The sequence below is a fragment of the Peromyscus californicus genome, unplaced genomic scaffold, assembly GCF_007827085.1.
Source record: "Peromyscus californicus insignis strain IS unplaced genomic scaffold, ASM782708v3 Scaffold_4__1_contigs__length_199733344, whole genome shotgun sequence".
Taxonomy (NCBI): Eukaryota; Metazoa; Chordata; class Mammalia; order Rodentia; family Cricetidae; genus Peromyscus; species Peromyscus californicus.
This window is the reverse complement of record NW_026294562.1, coordinates 30,039,810-30,063,882: the sequence shown is the minus strand read 5'-3', so window position 1 is coordinate 30,063,882 and position 24,073 is coordinate 30,039,810. Positions and strand designations below refer to the sequence as shown.

The following is a 24,073-nucleotide window of genomic DNA, read 5'->3' as shown; positions in this document are numbered from 1 at the left end:
TTTATCGATACAAACGGCCATGCCAGAGGATACTGGCGTCCTGCTCTCTCTCCCCACCTTATTGCATTGAGACAGGGCCTCTCACTGAATCTGGAACTAGGCTGAGGGCAAAACAAATTCTCCTGTTTCAGTGCTCCTCCCCCAGCACTGAAGGTAAAGGTGCATATCACCATGCCTGTGGTGCTGGGATTTGAACTCAGGTCCTCAGGAAAATATAGCAAGCCCCCTTAACCACTAAATCAGCCCTCCCAGACACTTGTTTATTAAGGCAGGGTCTTGCTATGTTGCTCAAGGTTGGAATTTTGAGTTGTGAAACAATCCTCCTGCCTCAACCCTAAGAGCAGCTGTCTGGGACTGCAAGCACACACTATTAAGTACCTGACTAAAGGAGAAATGACTTGTTTATTGAGATCAAATTCCTTTGATGATAAGGATCACATAAGTTCCTTCTAATCTATACTCTGAAACAGCTGCTAATAAGCAGAATAGCAAGGGTTTTACTTTCTAAGTAAGGTGGCTGACCACAGGCAGAGAAAGATAAAGGCTATTAAGGGATTTGCATAGCACACCATTCCGTAGTGAGCTCAAAATCTAGATGACTTTCTGTATAATGGGGGTCAAATTACAGTGGCATAAATTCTCATCTTGGATGGTTCCAATCAAGCTTATGAAACACCCAACTGATCAAACCTGGCATGCCCTTCAGAGAGAAATAAAACACATCACCACTAGGACACTGGTAAAATTCCCTCACACCTCATGGTGTCCATGTCCTTTGACACAGGCTATAATTAAGTCATCCAACTTAACCTTACCCTCATAGGCAGAGGTTTCTACCACTGCTGATGCAAAGCTCACAGCACTGCCTAGGTAGGGTGGAAACTGGGGACTCCCTTTACCACCTATGAGTCAGTGGTGTGAGTCACTTGGACTGGTTTACACATGAAATGGGGAGTGACTCTACATCGTGCTTGTATGAGGGTTACCAAGAGAATACATGTAGCATGCTTGACTCATCAGCTGAGTGAAGTAATTGTAGCCATTGTCTAGGGGTTCATCTGACCATAGAGGGCAAAAACTCTATGGGGCGTCTTTCGTTTTACCCTGTACTGCAACCTCCAGGATAAAAGGACATTTCTCTTTGCCCTTCATGGGATCTGCAGCAGGCAGAAGCAAATTAAGCCTGTCTGAGGAAGACAAACAGCATGTGTTCCTAGATTTTATAGCCACATAAAATAATGCATGTAGATAAAAGTCAAAGTAGAAATTGTCTGGGAGAACACATGGGGTACAAGGGAGCTCTGCTCAATATGCAGCACGTACTTATGTGAAGTTAGCAAGGCACTTTGCTGGCACACACACAGCAAAAAAACTCCTCAGTGTGCGTTTTTAATAGAATCATTTCAGGTTTCAGCCAGGCGTTATATCACACTCCTGTTATTCAGGAGGCTGGGGCAGAAGGGTCTTACATGCTTGATGCCTGACTGAGATACAATGAATAGAAGGTCAGCCTAGGCAACTTCAGACCCTATAGCAAAACAGGGAAGGAAGCTGGCTGTGGTGGTGTGTACCTGTATCCCCAGTGCTTGGAAAGTAGGGGGAAGTTCAGATCAGGAGTTCAAGACTAGCCTAGGCTACATAGACCCTGGGGATGGTGGGGCAGGACAGCTAATGATACACTACTTACTTGTCCAGAACACTCAAGGCCCTGGGTTCAATCCTTCACCACAACAAAACACTACTTCAAGTTTCTTAGGGGGAGAAAAAGAGCCCATTTCTTACATGTGTTAGTAATTCATATGGCTACCCGTTCTGCTTCCTTTTCCGGACACAGCATCCAGTTAATACACAAAGGAAGCCAACCCCACCAGAGTTGGAGATGGGCCAGGTGGGGCATTGTGCTTGTTTGCCCTATAGGCCTGGGACACAAAAACTCAAAACTCTCTGCAGTCAAGTCCTACTGGCCTCCCTGGGGTTATCCTTTAACAAAAAAGACACGCCTCTTCTATTAAGCCCTTCTGTGCTTTAAGTCAGGGATCAGTATCATCTTTCTGGGAAGAGTTTTCCCAAGTCACAGACTGTCCACAGGCTGTCACTGAACCTCACCTCAGACCATAGGTTCTCACCCTGTGGGTCATGACCCACTTAGGGTCACATATCAGATATTTACATGATGATTTATAACAATAGCAAATTTACAGGTATGAAGTAGCAACAAAATAATCTTATGGTTGGGGTCACCACAACATAAGGAACTGTATTAAAGGGTCATAGTCTTAAGAAAGGTTGAGAACCACCACATCAAGACCCTTCCTTCCCATCTATAGTGAAAAGGCTACATCAGTTCCATTATAGAAAAAAAAAGTAATTTGGTTGAGAATTAGAGAATTCACAGGTATTGGTAAATAATGGTAACAGTTTAATTTTTAACTTATCTGTGATTCTTTTTATATATTGAAAAACAAAGGCCTGTGTAGCTAGAGTTTTCCTGCCTTGCCCATAATCAGGACAAATCTCTGTCACCCGCCAGTCCTATAGCCACTCAGACCCAACCAAGTAAACACAGAGACTTATATTGCTTACAAACTGTATGGCCGTGGCAGGCTTCTTGCTAACTGTTCTTACAGCTTAAATTAATCCATTTCTATAAATCTATACCTTGCCACATGGCTCGTGGCTTACTGGCATCTTCACATGCTTCTTGTCATGGCGGCGGCTGGCAGTGTCTCTCTGCCTCAGCCTTCCACTTTCCAGAATTCTCTTCTCTGCTTGTCCCACCTATACTTCCTGCCTGGCTACTGGCCAATCAGTGTTTTATTTATTGACCAATCAGAGCACATACAGACCATCCCACAGCATTTCCCCTTTTCTTTTTTCCGGAGAGAAAACTCTCCAGCTACAGGCCTGTAGGGGTTTTTGATGATTAAAATACAAAAGTCTGGCCGGCTGGTGGTGGTGCACACCCTAACCCCAGCACTCGGAAGGCAGAGGCAGGTGGATCTCTGTTGAGTTTGAGGCCAGCCTGGTCTACAAAGCGAGTTCTAGAACAGGCTCCAAAGCTACACAGAGAAACCTTGTCTTGAAAAAAAACAAAACAGAACAACAAAAAAATACAAAAGTCCTGCATGGAGAAATAGGTGAATAGTAAAGATTTGGATCAAACAAGCTTTGAAGAGATCGTGAGGCTTGGTTTCTTGCACTGATTTAACAACTTCATGAGTTCTGTGAAGAGGAACACAATATAATAGCCACATACTTTCAGTATCAGTTTTTATTAAAAAGTGCATTTTGATTAATTTATGATTTAGGTAAGCTGTAAGATATCAGTATACTCTCTGGAATAATAACTTTACAAAGATTTAAAACAAACAAAAATTTAAAAGCCTTTTTATTTCCTTCACCATTATTGTTTTACAATACAAATATCACCTTGTGAGTAACATACACACACACTCATACACGCACACACACTTGTGCACACACATACACACAAAACCTACAGAAGGTAATTCTGCTGCACATAAAATACAGAATGGATATTATATATATATATACTTCTTCGTTCTTAGAAAACTATTTTGTTCTCCACGTTGGCAAGTATAGAGCAGAATACTTCCCCAAACATACGCATGTCAGGAGTAAAACTCAGAGATACATGCAGTTTCTGCACAAATATATTTTAAAGAAATAGATCTCTTTTTGTTGTTATTCACCAAGAAAATTGTCATGAGACTATGGATAACTAATTTATAGCTTTCAAGTTTTAGGTTAAGTGACCATCTTCAAAACTCTCTTTTAAAAAAGATATTCATGGCTGTTTTTATTGAGTAGTTAATTGAACTACCAAAGATGAAGCAATTTCAGTGGTACGTGTCACTGCAGCCCGCTCACAATATGTGAATGGGCACATACTCTTAATTCACACCCCTATTCTTAAATTCAAAACATTTTTAAAACCATTAGCAGTCTTTTGATTTAATTTAGCTATAAATGCAAAATTTAGTAGTGTATACATACATTTATATTTTCATGGAATACTTTAAATAAAAACATGTAAGATTGCCTACCGACCATACAATCAAGACAAGAAAGGCACTAGAAACATAGACAAATTTCTCTCCCAAGAAGCATTTTTAAATTTTAACTCTTTTCTGTGACATGTAAAAATCTTTAAATTTGGTTTTCATAACATCATTTTGAAAAATAAAGTTAGGAAATACTTAGAAAAATCACTTTATAACAGAATCTTTTTTTTTTTTCAGTTTTTGATACACCGTCTCTGCTGATTTTACAAAACTCCACGTGACCAGATCTCTGCACACCTACCATCTTCAGCTGGACATCAGCATAGCAGGAAGAGAGATTTCGGAACTAAATCCCATTCAGACACTTAGAACCCTTCATAGAGACATTTGCTAGAAAATGGCTTACAGCCCTATCTTTGGGGCAAGAGATATGAAAAGTATGTTTTCCCAAGAAAATAACACACTTTATTCCCAGATGTGGCTGGAAAGGCCAGAGCTTATGATATGGAAGCGCACAGTGGTGCTGCTGAATTATATAGAGGAGCATGGTGGCTGCCGGTTATGGAAGCCCCAGGCTTAACAACAGGAAATGTGTACAGTGCATGATAAGGTAAATTTTCTTTATTGTTGTCCAACGCAGGTCCTTTGGAGAGAAAAAAAAAAGAGAGAGAGAGAGAGAGAGATCACAGTGCTGACCAGGTAACTCAATAGGTTAAGTCAAGGTAACTGTTGAAAGATAATAGCAGTAGGGAGGTCTTTGTCTTATGGCATCTTCTCTCAGGGAGCTCTTAGCACTTCGGACAGGTCCTCATTCCCCGACTCTGTAGAGTTGTTATGTGTCATTTACCAACCGGCTATATTTAACTTGCCTACCAAGGTGGACTACTGGCCAGGGGAAGGGCCAATGGTAAGATCGAGGTACAATTCCTTGGACATTCTTTTCAAAGTACTGAAATGGCCTGTACCACCACACCCTGGCCAGGAGGTTCATCTGGGAAGCTTCCTTTAGCACCTAAGAAAGCAAAGAACAGACACATTCTTTATTTCACAATCTTTCATTTCCAAACATTTCCCATGTTCAAATTCAAAGGATCCCAGACTTGCCCCACCCCCACCCCCATAGCTCCACTCTCAGTCCACCATACTATACCCTGAACACATATGATTACAGCAGAGCAAGGGAAACTGAGGCTCCCTCAACTCTTGCTTATTAAACATCTCAGCCCTTTCCTTTCTCTTTCATGCTTATAATAAGGGGAAAACTTAATTAAATATAACTATAGAATTAGTGAAGGGCCCATCATAACAAAAGGAGGTTAGGAACACATATTGAGTGCAGAAAGAGGCTTAGGGAATATTTTTTCACAGACAGTGAGAGTCTATATGTCAGAAGAAAACACTATCTGTGTCATTACATTAACAAAACTGATACTTCGGAGGACTGATGCTATAAAAGCCAGTACTATTTCAGCTGGCTCTTCCTAGGAAAGAGAAACTGGGGGAAAAAAATCCATAGATTCTTTGTCTTTCCATTATATTACTCCAGCCTAAGCCAGCAGCACCAAGCCATGGATACGAGAAGTCAAAATCAAATGCAGTGGAGGGGAGACTCACTTGCTGATTGGCCATCGTGTGATACCACCAGAAGAGTCTTGTGGTGATGTAGTAGGCCACCACCACGTCCACAGTGTAGTGGTCATGCGCTAAGAGAATACAGAAGATTCCAACGACGCTGAGGAGCCAGCAAATCCAGTGGTACCACCAGAGTCGCCGAGGGGAATCTAGAAAGAGGAAAAATTTACAACAGTCCCATTCTCAAATGCCATGAAGGGCACTCAGCCACGCTTCTGCCATTCCTGAGATCAACTGTCTTACATCTTTCCTCCGGAAAGCCTGGGCCAGCAAACCAAAAGATGTTTTATTTCTCTATAACCAGGGCTACATGAAAACAGCTTTTAATGAGTGATGTGACTAGCAGTAGTAATTCATATAGGACTGTAACTTGCTTTATATAATCAGAAATGTAACTTAAAGGGTGGCTGTGGGTGCTAGAGAGATGGCTCAGTGGTTAAGGGCACTGACTACTCTTCCAGAGGAGCTAGGTTCAAATCCCAGCACCCACATGGCAGCTCACAACTATTTGTAACTCCAAGATCTGACACGCTCACACAGACATACTTGCAGGCAAAACACCAATGCATATAAAAGAAAAGTAAATAAACTAAAAAAGGAAAGGTGACTATGACCAAATATGCACAGGTTACTGCACTGCACTCATTTTTTTTTTCCAAGACAAAGTTTCTCTGTATAGTTCTGGCTGTCCTAGAACTTACTCTGTAGACCAGGCTGGCCTAGAACTCATAGAGATCCACCTGCCTCCGCCTCCCGAGTGTTGGGATTAAAGGTGTGTATTACCACTGACTACTTTTAAGACTGTCTACTGACATTTTTATGTGTATGTATGTATGTGAATGTTTGTGTGAGTGCAGACACACATGTATGTAGGTGTATGTGTGCCTCGCATGTAGAAGCCAGAGGTTGATGACGAGTTTCTCTTTTGATCACTCTACCTTACGTACTAAGGGAGGGAGGGTCTCTCACTATGAAACCACACCTCACCTATTCAGCTAATCTCACTACTCAGCTTGCTCCCAAGACCCCCTGTCTTGTCCACACCAGCTCTGCAATTACAAGTATATGCCATGCCTACCTGGGGTTCTCATGTTTGCACCCCAAGCACTTTACCCCCTGAGCTATCGCCCTAAGACCTGTCCAACGAGCATTAATTAAATTTAACCCGTAGATTAATTGAGGCAAATGCTTTATATAAACCCAATACCTAATGCATTTATTCCATTTATTTTTTTGAGATTATAATTTAAATACAACATTTCTTCCTTCTCTTTCCTCCCTCCAAACCCTCCCATATACCTCTCCTACTCTCCTTCAAGTTCATGGCCTCTTTTTTCACTGTTATTGTATGCACATGTGTTTGTAAATACATAAATATATCCACAAACATAACCTGCTGAGTCCATATAACACTACTTGTATGCATGTTTCCAGGGCTGATTGTTTGACACTGAACGATCGATTGCTGTGCTCTTCCCTGGGGAGAACCGCCTCTTGTGTTCCCAGGTTTACTCAGTTGCCTATAGTTCTTTGTGTAGGGTTGAGGCCTCATGGTCTTTTCCCCATCCAGTCTGGTGTGTTCAGTGCTGTCATCCTTGCTCAGCTCACATTTGTGCCACAGATGCTTAGACATGGACCAAGCAATTATAACCACTACAGTTGCCATCCTGCTTTCCGGGTTCCGTAACTACACAATCATCTGAAAGATTGTGAGGTTTCTATTTCTTAAATATAAATAAAAGAACAGATGCCTGGAATTTGTGGTCCAAACATCATCCTAAAGACAGGACCCTGCCACACAAATACTTGTTTGTATGCAGATCTGGGGAGACAGTTGAGACAGCTCTCTATTAGTACAGGCACGCCTTTCTATTCCACATTCTCAATGGGTAGGGGGCTAGAGGGCCTGGGAGTTCAGAGAAAAGTTTGAATGGATCTACTGCCCCCATTTCTGGGAAGAAGGTACTGCTGCTTTTTACTAGATTCTCAAGAGGTGCAGCAGTCACTCACTCAGGCAGTGTGCATCTACCATGCCCAGAGACAGGTCCTGTGTGAGAATGCCTGGACCAACAAGCAGCGTAGGCAAAGGACCGCCTCTGTGGAGAGAAGTCTTGCCAGAAGGAGAGAGAGGGAGGAAGAGACTGCAATCATAGAGTTGTGTATTGTACTAAAGGTGAACAATAAACAGGATGAGGGGGATCAGAAGGAGAGGGAGAAAAGGGTTTTGTTCATTGATTTTTTTTAGGGCAATTTTAAATTGGGTGATGGGGACAAGAATAGCTCACTAATATTCATACTTGATACCTTAACAATACAGCAATAGCAGCAACTACACATTTTCTATGAAACTTGTTGAGTACCCTCCATACAGATCATTTGCTTTAATTTTATAACCTCTTTCCCACTCAGGAAATAAAAATTAACTTTAAAGATAAGGAAACAAAGACACATAAAGAGTAAAGTTTTTCCCAGGGTCACAATGCTAGGGGTTGATAGTTCCAGGATCCCAAAACAGAGTTTTGTGATTCTTGGAAGGCCAATATTGTTGCTTTTGATCCAGTATGAAATTTAACATGAAAAACTATTTCAGGGGTCAACCAGTAGGGGGCAGGCACCCCTTTCCTGAAGGGTCAATGGCATCTGACCCCTAAGGATCCCATTTCTACACCTGGTTATATCATAGTATAAGGGCCAGATGTCCTTTGAATAGACATCTGTAGAATTCACTTTATTTGATCACACAGTCAGGCTCCTGCAGAACACCTTACTTCTTAATGGTTCCTTTACTTATGTTTCAAGGACAGGGTTAGCCAGCCTGCTTCCTCTTCCTCCTACCAGTCCAATATGACTCACCATGCCCTTCCATACCTTCCCCTTCTCCCCATGGATGATGGACAGGTCAAGCCACACCTACTCTGCCTAACTACAACAGAAGCCAGAGACTTGGAAGCTCCTGCAGGAGTACTTGCTGTCTCTCTGAAGGAGACATCAGATGACACTGTTTCCTTGTCTCCCACCCCTCTAAGTGCACCTCACAGACGCTGCTTTGTGGCTTAGGGCACCCTCTGATCGTTGCTGTAATCTGTCCGTTCTCTTTCTCGGTACCCCTCTCAGCTCCCAGCACACACACTTTCAAGGACTACAATGCTCCTAAGACACTTCCAGACAGTGGTATGTGTCCCTCCTCTGCAGGATCACAGCAGCCTACTTCATTTATCACTCAGAGGGAAAGAGAGATGGCTCAGCAGTTGAGAGCACTGACTGATTGATGTTCCAGAGGACCTGGGTTCAATTCCTAGGCTGTCTGGTGTCTGATCATGCCAGGATTAAAAAAAAAAAGGACCCACAATGTGACCCCTCTCCCTTTCCTTTTAAGAGGTCACGTACAATAGCAAGAAGCACCACCTCCTTCGGGCCCTATAGCCAAAGGTCATGGGTGGAGCAAATACCACTACAGGAACTTAATAAACTGCTTCTAACAATAAAATTTCATCTGTTGTTCACTTATAGGGTTCAAACCCTAACAGCAATTAAAAAGAATGAACCAAGCCTCATGTCCCCAAAACAATCTAAAAGTAAAAAGTGGCAGAACATATTCATGTGTGTGTGTGTGTGTGTGTGTGTGTGTGTGTGTGTGTGTGTATGTGTGTGTGTGTATACACACACACACATACACACACATACACAAATACACATGCACATATATACACACATATATGTACACACATATGTAAACAATGCCATTTACATATATTTAAAACCAATCAAACATTACAGCTGACATCCAGGAACAAGGCACCCCCCCACAAGAGTTGCAGCTAAGGGCTTCCCACACATTTGCTGGGTGCACAGGGATAATAAGATAAGACAATTGTCCTTAGGCCTCCAGTTTGGCTTTAGGGGATTTCCCTCAAACTGATTTTCCAAAGGACCATGGAGAGTGGCAGGTGAGGAAATTACAAAGCAAGGCTGTTTTAGACTTACACTCTTTGATAAATAAGTAGGTGAGCGTGAGCATGACCGTGTGGCCACTGTACAGATAGTCCCCACACATGTTGTGAGAGCCTGTGATGGACAAGCCACCTCCAGCAATGAGCTTCATTATCCTCCGCACTTGCGCTTCCCAGTCTCCAAACAGCTGTCGGGAAAGAGAAAGCGAGAGTCATCGTTAGTTCACAGGGACCTTTGCCATCAGTCCTATTTGCTTTTTATACGATGCTTTACCAAAACACCAAGACTCCCCTCATCGAGTATGCACGCACTGTTCATCATGTTAGTGTCAGCCCCTGGAACGTGTGTGGCACTAGTGACAACGTCGCTGGCTCTAGACTCTCGCTCAGATGTTGGCATTTCCCCATAGTACATTTCAGTGATGTCTGAGGTTTGGGATTTTAACCCAGGGTCTCAAGCGTGCCAGGCACGTGCTCTACCACTAAGCCATGTGCTCTATCCAACGTAATACAATAAAACAGAAAGAATTAGTGGTTGATCTACCATACTTGCGAAAAAGAAAGTGTGACTCTTAAGCAGCCATTTAGAGATGCATTTTGGCCCAAAGGATAACAGCTCTGACTTACTAGCCAAAGCAACTGGAGGTAAGTCGGTCAAATGCATGAAACAAGGGACTCCAAACGCTGTACTTTGAGCACTCTGAAATTACACAGGCAACAAGGGCTAGTTTTCCTTTTAGTGAGCAATCTAGCGGCCTAAGATGCAAGTCTGGGCCGGATACTCAAGTAATAAACAGCTTAAATAACTCATTTGATGCAACTTGTATTTGCTCCATCAAAGACATGCAAATGTTTGTATCTTTATGATTGCAGCACCCTTGTTTAAACTTTTTTCTTAGATGTATTTATTTTATGTACATGGATGTTTCACTTGCATGCATATATGTGTACCAAGTGTGTGCTTGGTGCAGAAGAGGGTTGTCTACAACAGCAGTTATGCATAGTTATGAGCCATCATGTGGGTGCTGGGAAGTCAAACCCTGGTCCTCTAGAAGCGCCATAAGTGCTCTTAACCACTGAGCCATCTCTTCAGCCCCTGAAGCCCCATTCTAGTTGGCCAATTTAATTACCATAATCCCCCTTCAACATTTAGTTGCTAATACCCCAGCTTCGGAAAATGCATGTTTCATTACATTTTTCCTTTATAAAAAGCAAGCAGGATTTCTACTTCAGGAAAGCAAGCTGCCAGACCACACAGAGGATCTGACCCTCCCAACGCAAAGGGAGCCTTGAATGCTCAGCATGACAGAAGGAAGCAGACTTACACTGCTTCTCGTGGCACTATAGAACTGGGTACTGCCATACCAAAGTCTCCAGAGATTAAAACCAAGCTTTAGATGAAGGATCCATAGGAATATGACTTGGAGAGAGCATTCCAGAAAAAAAAAAAAAGAGATTGCTTGGTGGGGAGGGAGGTTCAAATTATTCAGCAGAATGATTTCCAATTTAAATTTTAGACCTAGCCATGCAACTAAACTTTTTTTATATACCGAAGACTTTGGAATATTTGCCATGTCTATGTCTCTAGTCTTCTCCAGGACCTGCGGAGAGGATGCATTCTACAAAGGAAGTGAGTAAATACAGAGGAAGGAAGAATCAGGCCTTTCTAGGATGGCAAGGAAGGAAGAGCCACAGCGCTGTGTAGCGGCTGTAACGTGGACTCACAAAGCGTCCAATCTAGACGCTTTATAGAGGTCTTCAAGGGCACGAGACTGATGGGTTAGCCAAGGCTTTTGACTATAAGGCATAAGGCAAGGACAAATAAATATAAAGAAAACTACTAAAAACAAAACAAAACACAAGGCACTTATCAACTCTGTGGGAAACAAACTATTGTATAGAAAAGGAAAGGTAATTACAGCAGTGGTCCTCACCCTCCTAACACTGTGACCCTTTAATACAGTTCCTCATGTTGTGGTGACCCCAACCATAACATTATTTTTGTTGTTAATTCATAACTGTAATTTTGCTGCTGTTATGAATTGTACTGTAAATATCTGTGTTTTCTGATGGTCTTACGTGACCCCTGTGAAAGAGTCATTCAACAACCCCCCAACCCCACCCCACTCCGCCAAAGGGGTTGCGACCGACAGGCTAAGAACCACACTGAATTATAGGAAAGCAACATGGCTTGGCTGTGAAGCATACTTACAGAACTGTAACTGGGTAAGTGCTGACTACTGAGTCACACAGAGGACAGACAACTACAGAGAGAAGACAGGACAAGATGTTTTGTGCTCTGGGATGGCAGGGTGAAGGAGGAAAAAGGTACAGAGGATGGGCAGTCCTTATTTTTTACAACAGGAAGTTAACAGAGCATCAGAACACAAGGGCATTCTTGGCTAGTTTAAGGCCGCCTACCATGAGACTCTGTCCCGATAAACAAACAAAAAATTATAGCCAGATGAGGTAATCACCTATAGTTGCCTGGAATCTGAACACTTGGGAGGCTGAGATAAGATGGTAATGAAGGAAAAAACAAACAAAAACCAAGAGTTACACAAAGAGAAATGATATTCTCATCTCACTTAGCGATAATGATAAAAGTGAAAATGTGCAGAAAGAGCTATGGATATGGTGATCTAGTTAAGAGTTAAACAGAAACAGGAAAAGGAGCTAACATAGGGCTGGGTCAGGACATCATTATGTTTAATACCAAGGTTAGCAGATATAAGGTAAGTGTAGAAGACCACAGCTCAACCTGTAACCAGGCTTCCAGTGGGACAAGACGTGGAGATGAAAAACAGTGATAAGGGGATCCTGTGTACAGTGATGAGGGAGGGGATCCTGTGTATAGTGATGAGGAGGGGATCCTGTGTATAGTGATGAGGAGGGAATCCTGTGTGTAGTGATGAGGGAGGGGATCCTGTGTACAGTGATGAGGAGGGAATCCTGTGTGTAGTGATGAGGGAGGGGATCCTGTGTATATGATGAGGGAGGGGATCCTGTGTAGAGGGGATCTGCTACAGACCTAGGCTAATGTGTGTCTTAAGAAAATAGTTTTGTTTTACACATATTTTTACAATACATTTGTTTTACAATGTATTTTAAGGTAAGTATCATTAAAAAAGAATACTAAAATCAAAAGTTTATAAAGAGTTGCAGTATGTGTCAATTTATTACTGAGGGGAAACAGTCTTTATAAATGTAGTATAGCCTAGGTGTGCAGTGTCTATTAGGTCTACAGTGGCACACACCCATGTTCTAGGACTTCATACTCACTCCTTGGCCCACTCAGACAACCTACAGCCCAGCAAGCTCCATTCACGGTGACTGCCCTGAGCTGAACCTCAGCAAATCTTTTAGTTTATACTGTATCTTTTTATGACTAGACATATAAATACTGAAATCAGGTTACAATGCCTATAATGTTCAACACAGTCACATGCTATAAGGCTAGTTCAGCAGCCTAGAGGGAACAGGCTAAACCTTAGGGGCATGGAGTTTGCATAAGGATGAATTAGTCTGACAACATATACCTAAAAGGATCCTTGTCATTAAACAATGTATGACCACACTATTAGCAAAGTACCTTGCCAACTGCCACGCTAGTTCCCCAGAGTTTGATTAAACCAAGCACTGGATCCATAGAGAGTCACTCTTCCTTCAGAAGCCTAAGTACCTCAGAAGTATGAGCATACTATCAATGTCCCATTCCAGGACCCTGGTCTGCCAAGCACCCCTTATAAAAATGCCTTTCAACCATTCATTCATGGAATCTACCTACTTTGGCAAATTACAGTGTACTGATCCTAAATAACAGTCTTCCACCAAAATAGAAAATGCATTATTATTGATCAATTGAACACCCAGACCAACAGCAGGGCAGCTAAGGGATCACACAGCAGGGACAGAAACCGAATTGGTGGACTCCTGCCTTGAGCATCCTGCCACTGAGAAAGCCATGTGCTCCGAGGGCTCGCTCAGCCAAGTCCACAAATGACTGTACAGCATGCCGTTCCCTGAGTTTTAACTGGCAGGCGGCCTTCTAAAAACAAGAACGGGTCCTTGCAAACTAACTAAGGGAGATATGAGATGTTCTTTGGGCCCCACTGGGAAAGTAAAATAACAGGAAGGATAGATTGCTCAGCAGGAAGATGCTGCTCAACGCTGCTCTTTCCGCCCTCTCCTTGCTTTGTCTTACTTTCACCTAGCTGTGCAGTAAAAAAGCAATGGAGTGGCTTTACAGAAACAAAAAATAAAATAAAATAAAAAACCCACTACGTTCTCTTTACACAGAGATCCCAAACTTTTAACAGGACTTTCCCATCAACTGTCTCCTTGTACCATCTTGAGCTTGTCTGCTGGTTAAGGGTGATGTTATGATGCTTATCCTGCAGAAGAGGAAGTAAACCGAGGGCTGCTGACTGGTCATGAGGACACACACCGACTCGGGATCAGAACTAAAGGCTCTATCTAAGAGCCAAATACAAATAATCCTACCCCGGCTCCTGGAGAGCATGCTATGGCTGTAATCACCTTCTGAAACAGCAAGGGGGCAGCATTTCCAGGTTCATACTTGGTTGCTATTCTAATAAAATTTAATTGCTTTTCCCTTTCCCTATGCCTTCTTAAACCAGGTGCTCTCAACCCAATTCAAGCTCTCCTTGCTTTATATTAAGCTACATTGGTCTCCAAGAGAATTTGTGTGTGTGTGTGAGACAGGATCTCATCATGTAGTCCAGACTAGCCTCAAACTCATGATCTTCCCTAGTGCTGGGGTTACAAGTATGCACCATCATGTCTTGCTTACAAATAGACTTTACTATCTATTTATTATAATTGTGTATGGGGGTGTGCATGAGTGTGCCACAGGACATGTGTAGGGGCCAGATGACAACTCTGGAGTTGGTTCTTTCCTTCCACTTTTTACGCTGGTGCTAGGCCTGAACTCAGGCTGATGGCAGACGATAAGCCACCTCACTGGCTCCCCAGATTCACTTTAGAGGAACAAAAATGAGCACACATCTAACTTGAACCCCATTTTAAATACTTTATTTAAGCTGGGTGTGGTGGCACATATCTTTAGTCCCAGCACTTGGGAGGCAGAGGCAGATGGATTCTCTGAGTTCAAGGCCAGCCTCATCTACAGAGCGAGTTCCAGGACAGTCAAGGGCTCCACAGACAAACCCTGTCTCAAAATTGCCCTCCCCCAAAAAACGTTTACTAAATATTCATACACGCACATAATGTGTTTGGATCCAATAAATCACCTGTTCTCTTCTCTGCTCCCTGCTTTTCCCTGTCAACTTCATGTGTCCAACATCAGTTTCAATCAAGTAGGAAGCATTTCACCTGTTCTAGCCTGAGGCACTACTTGTTCTCAAAGTGCCTGCTGGTATCACAGAAACTGAAGTCAGTGTTACTATTATCAAGTTGAGGCACTTTTTGGAGGAGGGAACCTCAGGCTCAGCTCCTAACAGCCAGCAGATAAAACAGAGACGGCTCTCCATGAATCTGCAGCCCTGCTGGATGCTCACTTGTGATCATCTCTTCTGGACTCTTCCAGACCTGGAGAGGCACGCTTTCCTCTGCAAACACTACTCTACCCACCACAACTTCGCAGCAGGAGAGGCTTCGCTATGCACTTCTCCTCCCACACAGCATCTATGACTTTTTATTCCCCTTGACTGTGGAGGGTTTGAATTTCTCCATTCTCAAATGTTTGCACCAGTTCCTACACTAAGCAGGCTTCGGGGTGGGTGGAGGTCTCTAAGCAACATCAGCAATAAGACACTAATCCGCCACCAGCCAAAAATATTAATTTTTTCACAGCCTTTAATAAGGACGCTATCCAAAGGCCTCATAAAACCTTTAAATTGGATCAACTCTGGATCTGTTACTCACGCTCCAGTGTTTAAAGCAAAATGTTCCCTTAATAAAATTACATTGCTCTAAATTCAGGGGTAGAAGTGTTCAAGTTCCTCTAGCTAACCTAGTCAGGAAGTGGAAGTTACAAAAAAATGGACTTACGTTTTTATTTTGAAAAATTTTTATATGGAAAGAATAGTGTAATGAATAGCGAAGCCCTTGCTTTTGGCTCATTAATTCTCAGTATTCACCAGATTTACTTCTCTTTTCTCTTTTTTTCCCTGTGTCATGGGAGTAAGTTTTATAACACCTCACTCCGAAATCCAAAATAAGAAGTTCTCATCCATAATCACGCTCATGAAATCTACAATGATCCAACCCCAATCACTTCAGAGTCTCTCTTCAGAATACTCAACAGCCCCAACATCATCTCTGGATCCCTTTCCCCGCTGATCTAGGATCAACTCAGGGACCAGCACTGAGATACCCTGCCATGCTCATGCTTTTCACATCTCCTACAGTCCTTCTGTGCTGGTTTTCTTCTCCCGTGGTATTCCTGCCTTTAAGTCCATCTCCTTCCTTAGTTTTTCTCTGAATGCTGCAGTCTGCTTAAGTTCAAATTAAATGCTATTGGCAGAATAAACAGAACGGCTGTGGTCTCCATCCCAGTGCGCCTGTGAGGAAGCCCTGGCACCATTTGTCCGGCTACTGGTGTGGCCATCTGGCCATGGCAATGCCTGCCAGACTTCACTAAATATGTTATCTTTGTCCCTTTATAACTAATAAGAAATATGATTTTGAAAAACTGTTTGAAATATTACTGGCCTCAGTCTTCAGTACTACCCATTATGGATTATAATTTTTGAATTATTCCTGCACTGGCTACCAAATAGTCATTTTCTTTACCTTTAACAATTATGAATTTTTTTTCTAAAGTATCTCAAGTTATAAAAAGTTCCTTTCGATTCACTGCAATCTGATATTGTCATGCTCAAACTACCTCAAGCATAACCCTGAGAGATGAGGCTGCAGCTCAGTGAGAGAGGCAGGCAAAAGGGCCTGGGCTCGAGCCCCAGCATTGCAAAAGCAAAAAACAAAGCTTGACAAAACAAAACATGGCCAGAGGGAGAGTTCCCAAGCAGAACAGCCTGGATTTTTAGAGCGATCACGGATGGTCTCCTGTGTCCAGGTAGCTCCAAGACCATTCCCTAAGATTAAAGTGCTGTTGCCCACCGTCTTGCACCCTGAGTCAGTGGGTAAGGTTTCCTCTGAGGCACACACAGTCACCTCTGAGGCTCTCTGGAACTCCCCAGTTAATGCCTTGCCTCTTCACAGTCGATAGATCCTAATATCTGTAAGGCTCTCCTTGCCTCCCCAGTGTCTCCCTCAATTCTGACACACCAGCCTGGTCTAGGTATTCCTCACCACTAACTCCCACAGGAAACCAGGAGAAAGCATCACCTACAACAGACATGTGGTCAGTGTCCTGCCTCTGTCCCCTGGCAGCTCTGAAACTTTAGGCAGAGCCATGGACCTCTCAATTGACTGCTGTTTCCTATACTCAGTGTTTTCAGCAGTAAATGAAAGTAAAGATTTAGAACCACAGCTGGCATGAAAAAGGGGTTCATAAATTGGCACCAATCAAAGTCTATCCCCCTTCTCTCCCAAGCACTCTACTGTATGACTAGGGAGATGTATTTTTAAAAGATAATTGTGGGTACATAATAAATGCTACTAAAACCTTTCTAGGCTTCCTATGGCCCTTGAAGTCAGAACTCATTAGAAGGGTATAAGGCCCTTTAAAATTTGCCCACAGCCTGTCTCACTTCATCTCAGGACCCTGGGACCAGAGGACCAGACAGCTGTGCTCACTAAACCTCATTGTTCTAAATTCCTCTGCATGGTCCTTTTCTATCCATCTTCTCTGTTTCCACTTGGCAGACTCCAACTTTTCCTTCAGAACCTTGGCTCAGACACACCTCCAGCAGCACAGCCTGCATGCCCAGCACATGCCCAGGCTGCTTTCCTGTGTATCCATGGCAACTGGGACCCTCAAATCCATACAGGGAGGGGCGAACAAGTCAGGGAGCGACCTGATGGATCACACAGAGCTCTTAGCTCTCGAGGCCCATGGAGGGAAGGTGGATGGGATACTCGAATATACATTTGTGACCTTAACATTCAGCACTATGTCCACCCGCAACAGGTTTTCCAGAGACGTTTCTTCGGGGAAATAACTTGTACTAGTCCACTGTAAATCTCATCAGCAATCTGCATTTTACTTGCCATCTGAGTGAGTGACGCTATCCCTTCAGTAAGGAAACCCTGGAGAAGCTGAGAATCTATAAAATATTGCAAAATGCACTTGTCATATATAAGCTGCAACAAGAGTAATAAGTGTGCAGACATCAGAGTTGGACTTGTAAGAAAAATAACCATAAAGGACTAATTAAGTGAAATGTGAATTAAAAAAAAATTCTTTTTGCTTTATACTTTCAGTGTATCTATAATAAAATTTATTTATAACAGAAGTTTGTTTTAGCTGGTTGGTTTGTTTTAGCTAGCTTTAATCCTAGCACTCAGGAGGCAGAGGCAGGTAGACCTCTGAGTTCCAGGCTAGTTTGTTCTACAGAGTAAGTTCTAGGACAGCCAGTGTGATTACACAGAGAAACCCTGTCTTGAAAAACAAACAAACAAACAAAAAACCCCAGCAATTTTTAAACGAGAAATGATACAGTACATTGTTACTATATTATCACAGTTATTCTAAAAATGAAAAAAAAAGAATAGCAACAGAGAGAAAAGAGAAAAAATTTGGGATGGGGTATGTTACTGAAAATTACATGCAAGAAACAGAAAAAATAAGAACAAACAAAAGGGAAATTATACTGACAATAAGAAACTGGGAAGTATGCAATAGATTGGGCAAAATCAAGCACTGATAACTTAAGCCCCACACGATTTAACACTATGACACCAAGTTACTTTGGTAATGGAACCAGCTCTTTCTGAAGTCCTCAGAAGGCTGGCAAGGACTAATCAGACTACTAAAGCATGTCAGTGTGGAGGGCTTATGAAATAAGCCAACTGCCACTGAGAAAGGTATAACTGCCACAGAGCAGAGTCTACTGCCTTGTAAGGTTGGACTGGTGCAAGGCAGGGAGCCCACGAGGCCAGTGAGCTCAAGGAGGAGCTTTGATTCTGAAATCTCCCACTGAGACAAGCTGATAGCCTCAGCAGAGACAGCCGCAGCAGAGACAACTGTGAAGGGTTTCCCACAGCTGTCCCACTGACAATCAGCCTCAGATGCCATCCAAACACCAACACAGTCCTTGTCTGACAGTGAACTGTTTATTGGGGGCCTGGATAAAAATTCAAATGAAAATCATTTGCCAAGTGCCCTGGTTGAGGTGTCATCTCCTTTTTGAAATCTAAGGTCACCACAGAAACCACAACAGAACCGTTGTGTAGCTCAGGTTAATGCTTAGTCACTACCACATCAACTGTTCCAAAAGTTAGCATGGCACTGTATGTGCAAATCTGGGGAGTGAGCACAACAGGGTGCTTTCTTTCTTTTTTCAAAGGAGTTTAGAAAAATACAAACTTATCTAAAATCAAAGATTATCAACTGTTCCTATCCTTGTTTATTTGTTTGTTTTTAATTCTAAACAGTTCTGACAAGAGGAGGGAGGTTGGAGATCCACACATGCTCTTGGGGAAAAGCTGTGGTAACACTGCCATAGGCTAGTCAAGGTATCAAACACTTGGCAGTCTCCAGCATAAGCCTGGCACACATACAACCCATGGGTACAGAAAGGTAGTTTGTTATTTGTAATCCAGGAAGTGAACACGTCTACTTCTCTTTCCATATTCCCAGTGACTTATCACTGTTTGCAGCAACATCTGGTGGGAAGCCTGTGCTACCTGATGACCTGTTACCTCATGACTATTTCTAAAGCTCTTATACTCTTGTGAGATCAATTTCTATCATTACCAGTGCTGTGGGATGGTCTGTATGTCAAATTACTCTGATTGGTCAATAAATAAAACACTGATTGGCTAGTGGCCAGGCAGGAAGTATAGGCGGGACTAACAGAGAGGAAAAAAGAAAGAACAGGAAGGCGGAAGGAGTCACTGCCAGCTGCCGCCATGACAAACAGCATGTAAAGATGCCGATAAGCCATGAGTCACGTGGCAAGGTATAGATTTATGGAAATGGATTAATCTAAGATATAAGAACAGTTAGCAAGAAGCCTGCTACGGCCATACAGTTTGTAAGCAATATAAGTCTCTGTGTTTACTTGGTTGGATCTGAGCGGCTGTGGGACTGGCAGGTGAGAGAAATTTGTCCTCTGGCTGTGGGCCAGGCAGGAAAACTCTAGCTACATACCATTGTAGATTTGTTGCAACAACTTTCTTACAAGCTGTCCGTTTTGAACTCTGATGCTGATAAAAGTACTAGATATACTTATATAGGGGTAAATGGAACCAGGTTTAAGTTCCTCACTCAGCAGAGCTCTATTGTAAAGCTAAATTGTCTTCCAACTGTTTAGTGATGAGTGAGAGCTTTAAGAGAACCTACCAATAAAAAGGCCTAAGCAGACCTCAGACACTGAACATCTAATTCTATATATGAGCATTAAAAATTCCATGTCCTTCCTGTGGTCTTTTCATCTATAATCATAGCTTTTTACTACCATTCAGAATATGATCAACCACAAATAGTTATTTCCTAGCCCTGGTTTTCACTTCAACTTGAGACTACAAACCTACCCATCATAGATGTCTCTACTTGGCTGTTCTCACAAGTACTTGTGTTCTTCCCAAAGTCACTAACCCCTTTTCCTTCCCACTTAACGATTATCCCAGTGGTAAAACCCAGTCACTGAACTTGGTCCCTTACCTTCTCACTTCTTCTTCTAATTATTGCCATTTGACCCCTTAAACATTGCTCTAATCATGTGCTGTTTCCCATCTTTGGGGTTAGTGGCTTATCTTGACCCTTTTATGGTATCATCTCAAAATGTCATTCCACAAGGGACAATCCTGAACCAAGTAAATTTTAAGGTGTTTTCAACAAAATAAATCTCCACCTGGCCCGTCCCTTGTACCTGAGCTCATAAAACAGTGAGCACTTAATCAAAACTGTCCAGTTCTCAATGGAAGAGCAGGACAATTCCATGTCCTTTTCTTCCTTGCAGAATCTTACAGTGATAGAGCCCCTGATACACTGTCTCCTCTCATGCTCACAAATCCTTAAGATCACATCAAAGACGTTATTAGTTTGATTTGCTCATAAACTTTCATCTGTCACATGCCTTGTAGGCCAGTGTGCAAGCCAGTATTCTTTCTGCTTTCTGTAGACTTGTCTTAGAGGCTGATGGCAGTTTGGTGGTGAAGGTATCTTGACAAGTGACATTTAACAAGGTTCCTTTTTATTCTGATTTGCTGAGCCTGGTGTTGACTGGTCTCCGAGACCTCTCAAGACCTCTCTGAGACCCCTTTGACACTGGCCCATACTGGGGCATTCCAGTATGTGGCAGAACAGTGAGTCTCAAGCTCAATCCACCCCCTGAGGGTCCTTTTCAGCTCTTCAGTCTGGATTCAGACAGCTTTATGTACTCTCCATGAAGAATTCCTGCTAAACATGCTGAAACTGAACCAAATCAGGTCTCCAAAGACAACTTCCCATTGAGAGAAAATATCGAGAGAGGAACAAGTGAACTGACATTTCAAAGAAAAAGATGAGTCAATTTAGAATGTGAATGTGAGTGGAGTTCAGGACCAAGGATCTGAGCTCCACACTTCACTAACAGGGAGAAAGTGTCTGACAGACAGACCAGGCAAATACGTAAAGACTATAGATCCTAATAAATGCAAATAAACCATAAAAAAACCTTCAAGACAACAGGATATTCCATGAACTGATAATTGTCAATACCAAAGAATTATTAATTTTTTTGACTCCAAGAGTATAATGCTTATGTAATGTCCAGTTTTCTGATGCGTGCTACATATGTAGTGATTTAATGGCTGACACTGTTTGATATTTGTTTTAAAATACTTCCAAAACAAAAAAAGTAGACAGATGAACCAAAAACATTAAGTTGTGATAACGAGTGAACCTGAGTGTTGGGTGTAACAGATTTCCTTACACTGGTCTCTCTACACTGAAATACATTTGAAAACTCCAGAACAAAATTAAAAGTGTTCCCTGAGCAACATGAAATCCTGCATTAAAAGAGCTGTGTGCAGAATTTTTTCTTAGTCTACAAAATAGACTGTTTTAACTACTGTGTGCTAAGGTGTGCTAATATATCTTCAAGTGTTTGTTTTTAACATTCCAATTTTAGAAGACAGCCATTGAATCATGGCACTATTGAATTTCCGGCCAACACATGGGTGACACATTTGAGTTAGTCTCAGTGCAGTGCCGCTATCTCTGCCTCTACCAACAAAACCCGAGAGCTATTCTTAGCCATGGCTTGTGGTTAGGTACACTGATGACTCTGGCCGACTCTAATTAACCACAGCTCACCAACTCTGGACTTGAAGAGCTTATGAGAAATGCAGATACCCTCACAAAGGCACAACACTAGAACCAGGGAGTGGAAAACGGCCCCTAGATGTAGACTTAGCTTCAGAATCTACATCTAGCTACTACTTTGCAGCAACTTTACCAATATCCAGCCTCTATTAAGAGTTGATCTGCGAGAGCGCAGGACATTCATCTTTGGGTCATAGCGATTGTGGTACTGATCACCCGGGAGTGAATTAAAAATGGGTGATGTTGAGAAAGGCAAGAAGATTTTTGTTCAGAAGTGTGCCAGTGCCACACTGTGGAAAGGGGAGGCAAGCAAAAGACTGGACCAAATCTCCATGGTCGTTTTGGAGGAAGACAGGTCAGGCCGCTGGATTTTCACACACAGATACCAACAAGAACCAAGGCATCACCTGGGGAGAGGACACCCTGCAGGAGTATTTGGAGAATCCCAAAAAGTGCATCCCTGGAACAAAAATGATCTTCGCTGGAATTAAGAAGAAGGGAGAAAGGGCAGACCTAACAGTGTATCTTAAAAAGGCTACTAATGAGTAATTCCACTGCCTTATTTATGACAAAATAAATGTCTCATGGCTTTTAATGTGTACCATAATTTAATTCATACACCAAAATTAAGGTCATGAATGGCTAACAATGTTTTGTTGAACAGTCCTGTTTAAAGTAAAACTGACTTGTAGTTAAAGAAAAAAAAAGTCAAACTGCACTTGGGTGTGCGTCACAATTGTCGGTTTACAGTACAGAACATTCTCTTGATCAACCACACTCTCAACAAGACTTGCTGGACTCTCAATGACAAGGTATTTCCAAATATAAAACAAGTAAATGAATGAAAGAATTCTGTAATCGGGGCACTGCAAGTGGGTTCTGGGAAGCGTTCACAAAACAAGATGTGTGGCTGGCTTCTGGGGAAGGACTGAGGACCACAGCAAGAGAGGGTGCAGAGAAGTAGGGGTGCTGATAGAGTGCGATGCTTGGGACAGTCATTCTCCAGAGTTCAGCCAACCTTGCACAGAGTTGGAAAAGTAACCAGTCACTCTGTGGGAATGTCGGCCAAGTCTAAGAGGAGACAAATGTACATAGAAACTAAAAGGATCCAGAACTCTCTATCATGAAGATGCCATTAAAAAATCTAGAGTGAACGGTACAGGCCCCTTTCCAAAACTTCTCTGAGAAGATGTCTCCTTTGGCAGGAAGAGACTTAGAAAGGGATAGGACCAAAGGCAACTGGCTATTTCAGTACACAGTTCAATGCAGATAAATGATCTCAAAATAAAGTATTATATATATACATATATATATATACACACATATATATGTTTTTCACACATATATTTTTTTTTAAAAAAATCAAGAAATCAAGGCAGGAACTTAGCCTCTTTTCTTTCTTACTGCACTAAAGAGCTTTAATGTATTAAAGAATTAAGTCTTTCCTATTTGATGACATTCCGAAGGATTTCCTAGTTAAAATCGCTTCTAAAGTAAAGGTTATTACTCCCTGGTGCAAAGGCAGAAACACTAAGTGAGGGATATAGGGCAGGTTCAAAATCTTCTGGGATACAAGAAAAGGTAGCGGACGCATGGCCCTACGTTCTTCCCGAGAACAGTCTCCTATGAACTAGCAGAGGATTGCCAAGGGACAGGAGTGTGCCTGCCTTGTTCTGCTGAAAGGGCCAATGGGAAGACAGAGAAAAGGAAAAATGCACAGGAAACAGCTTTCTGTCACAGTGGAGGAGAACACAGATGAAGGCTTCCAGATCTGCCCCCAAGAACACATTTAACAGTCTGGCAGGAAGCAAGGAGCTCTACCCCACAGGAAGCTTCCAGCACACACACTAGCCACATTGGTTCCTAACTGGGAGGGGCTGGCAAGGCTTGGGAATTCCGAGAAGGGTGTGGCTGTCTGGCCCTATAGCTTAGGGACATTCCCAGATGAAAGTGATTCTGAATAAATTTTCATCTTGGCCTTCGTCCAAGGTCCCCAGAGCAAGAGGAGAAACAAATAAAAAAGGAAATGACAGGGAGGAATAATTTAC

The 24,073-nt window shown here is 42.4% G+C and overlaps 1 protein-coding gene and 1 pseudogene across 14 annotated transcripts in view; one reads left to right on the top strand and one right to left on the bottom strand.

Annotated features, from left to right (window-relative positions):
• Window positions 1-3,253: 3,253 nt before the first annotated feature.
• The window catches only part of Sgms1 (sphingomyelin synthase 1), a 277,830-nt gene continuing 257,010 nt past the window's right edge, over window positions 3,254-24,073 (bottom strand). For all 14 annotated transcript variants that reach the window (XM_052760579.1, XM_052760585.1, XM_052760590.1 and 11 more), the window contains 3 exons: window positions 9,642-9,795; window positions 5,640-5,806; window positions 3,254-5,037 (listed from right to left, as the gene is read on the bottom strand). In XM_052760579.1, the coding sequence (XP_052616539.1) occupies window positions 4,858-5,037; window positions 5,640-5,806; window positions 9,642-9,795 (501 nt within the window). In that variant the 3' untranslated portion in view covers window positions 3,254-4,857. The remainder of the gene's footprint in view (window positions 5,038-5,639; window positions 5,807-9,641; window positions 9,796-24,073) is intronic.
• On the top strand, window positions 9,818-24,064 carry LOC128124399 (cytochrome c, somatic-like; annotated as a pseudogene).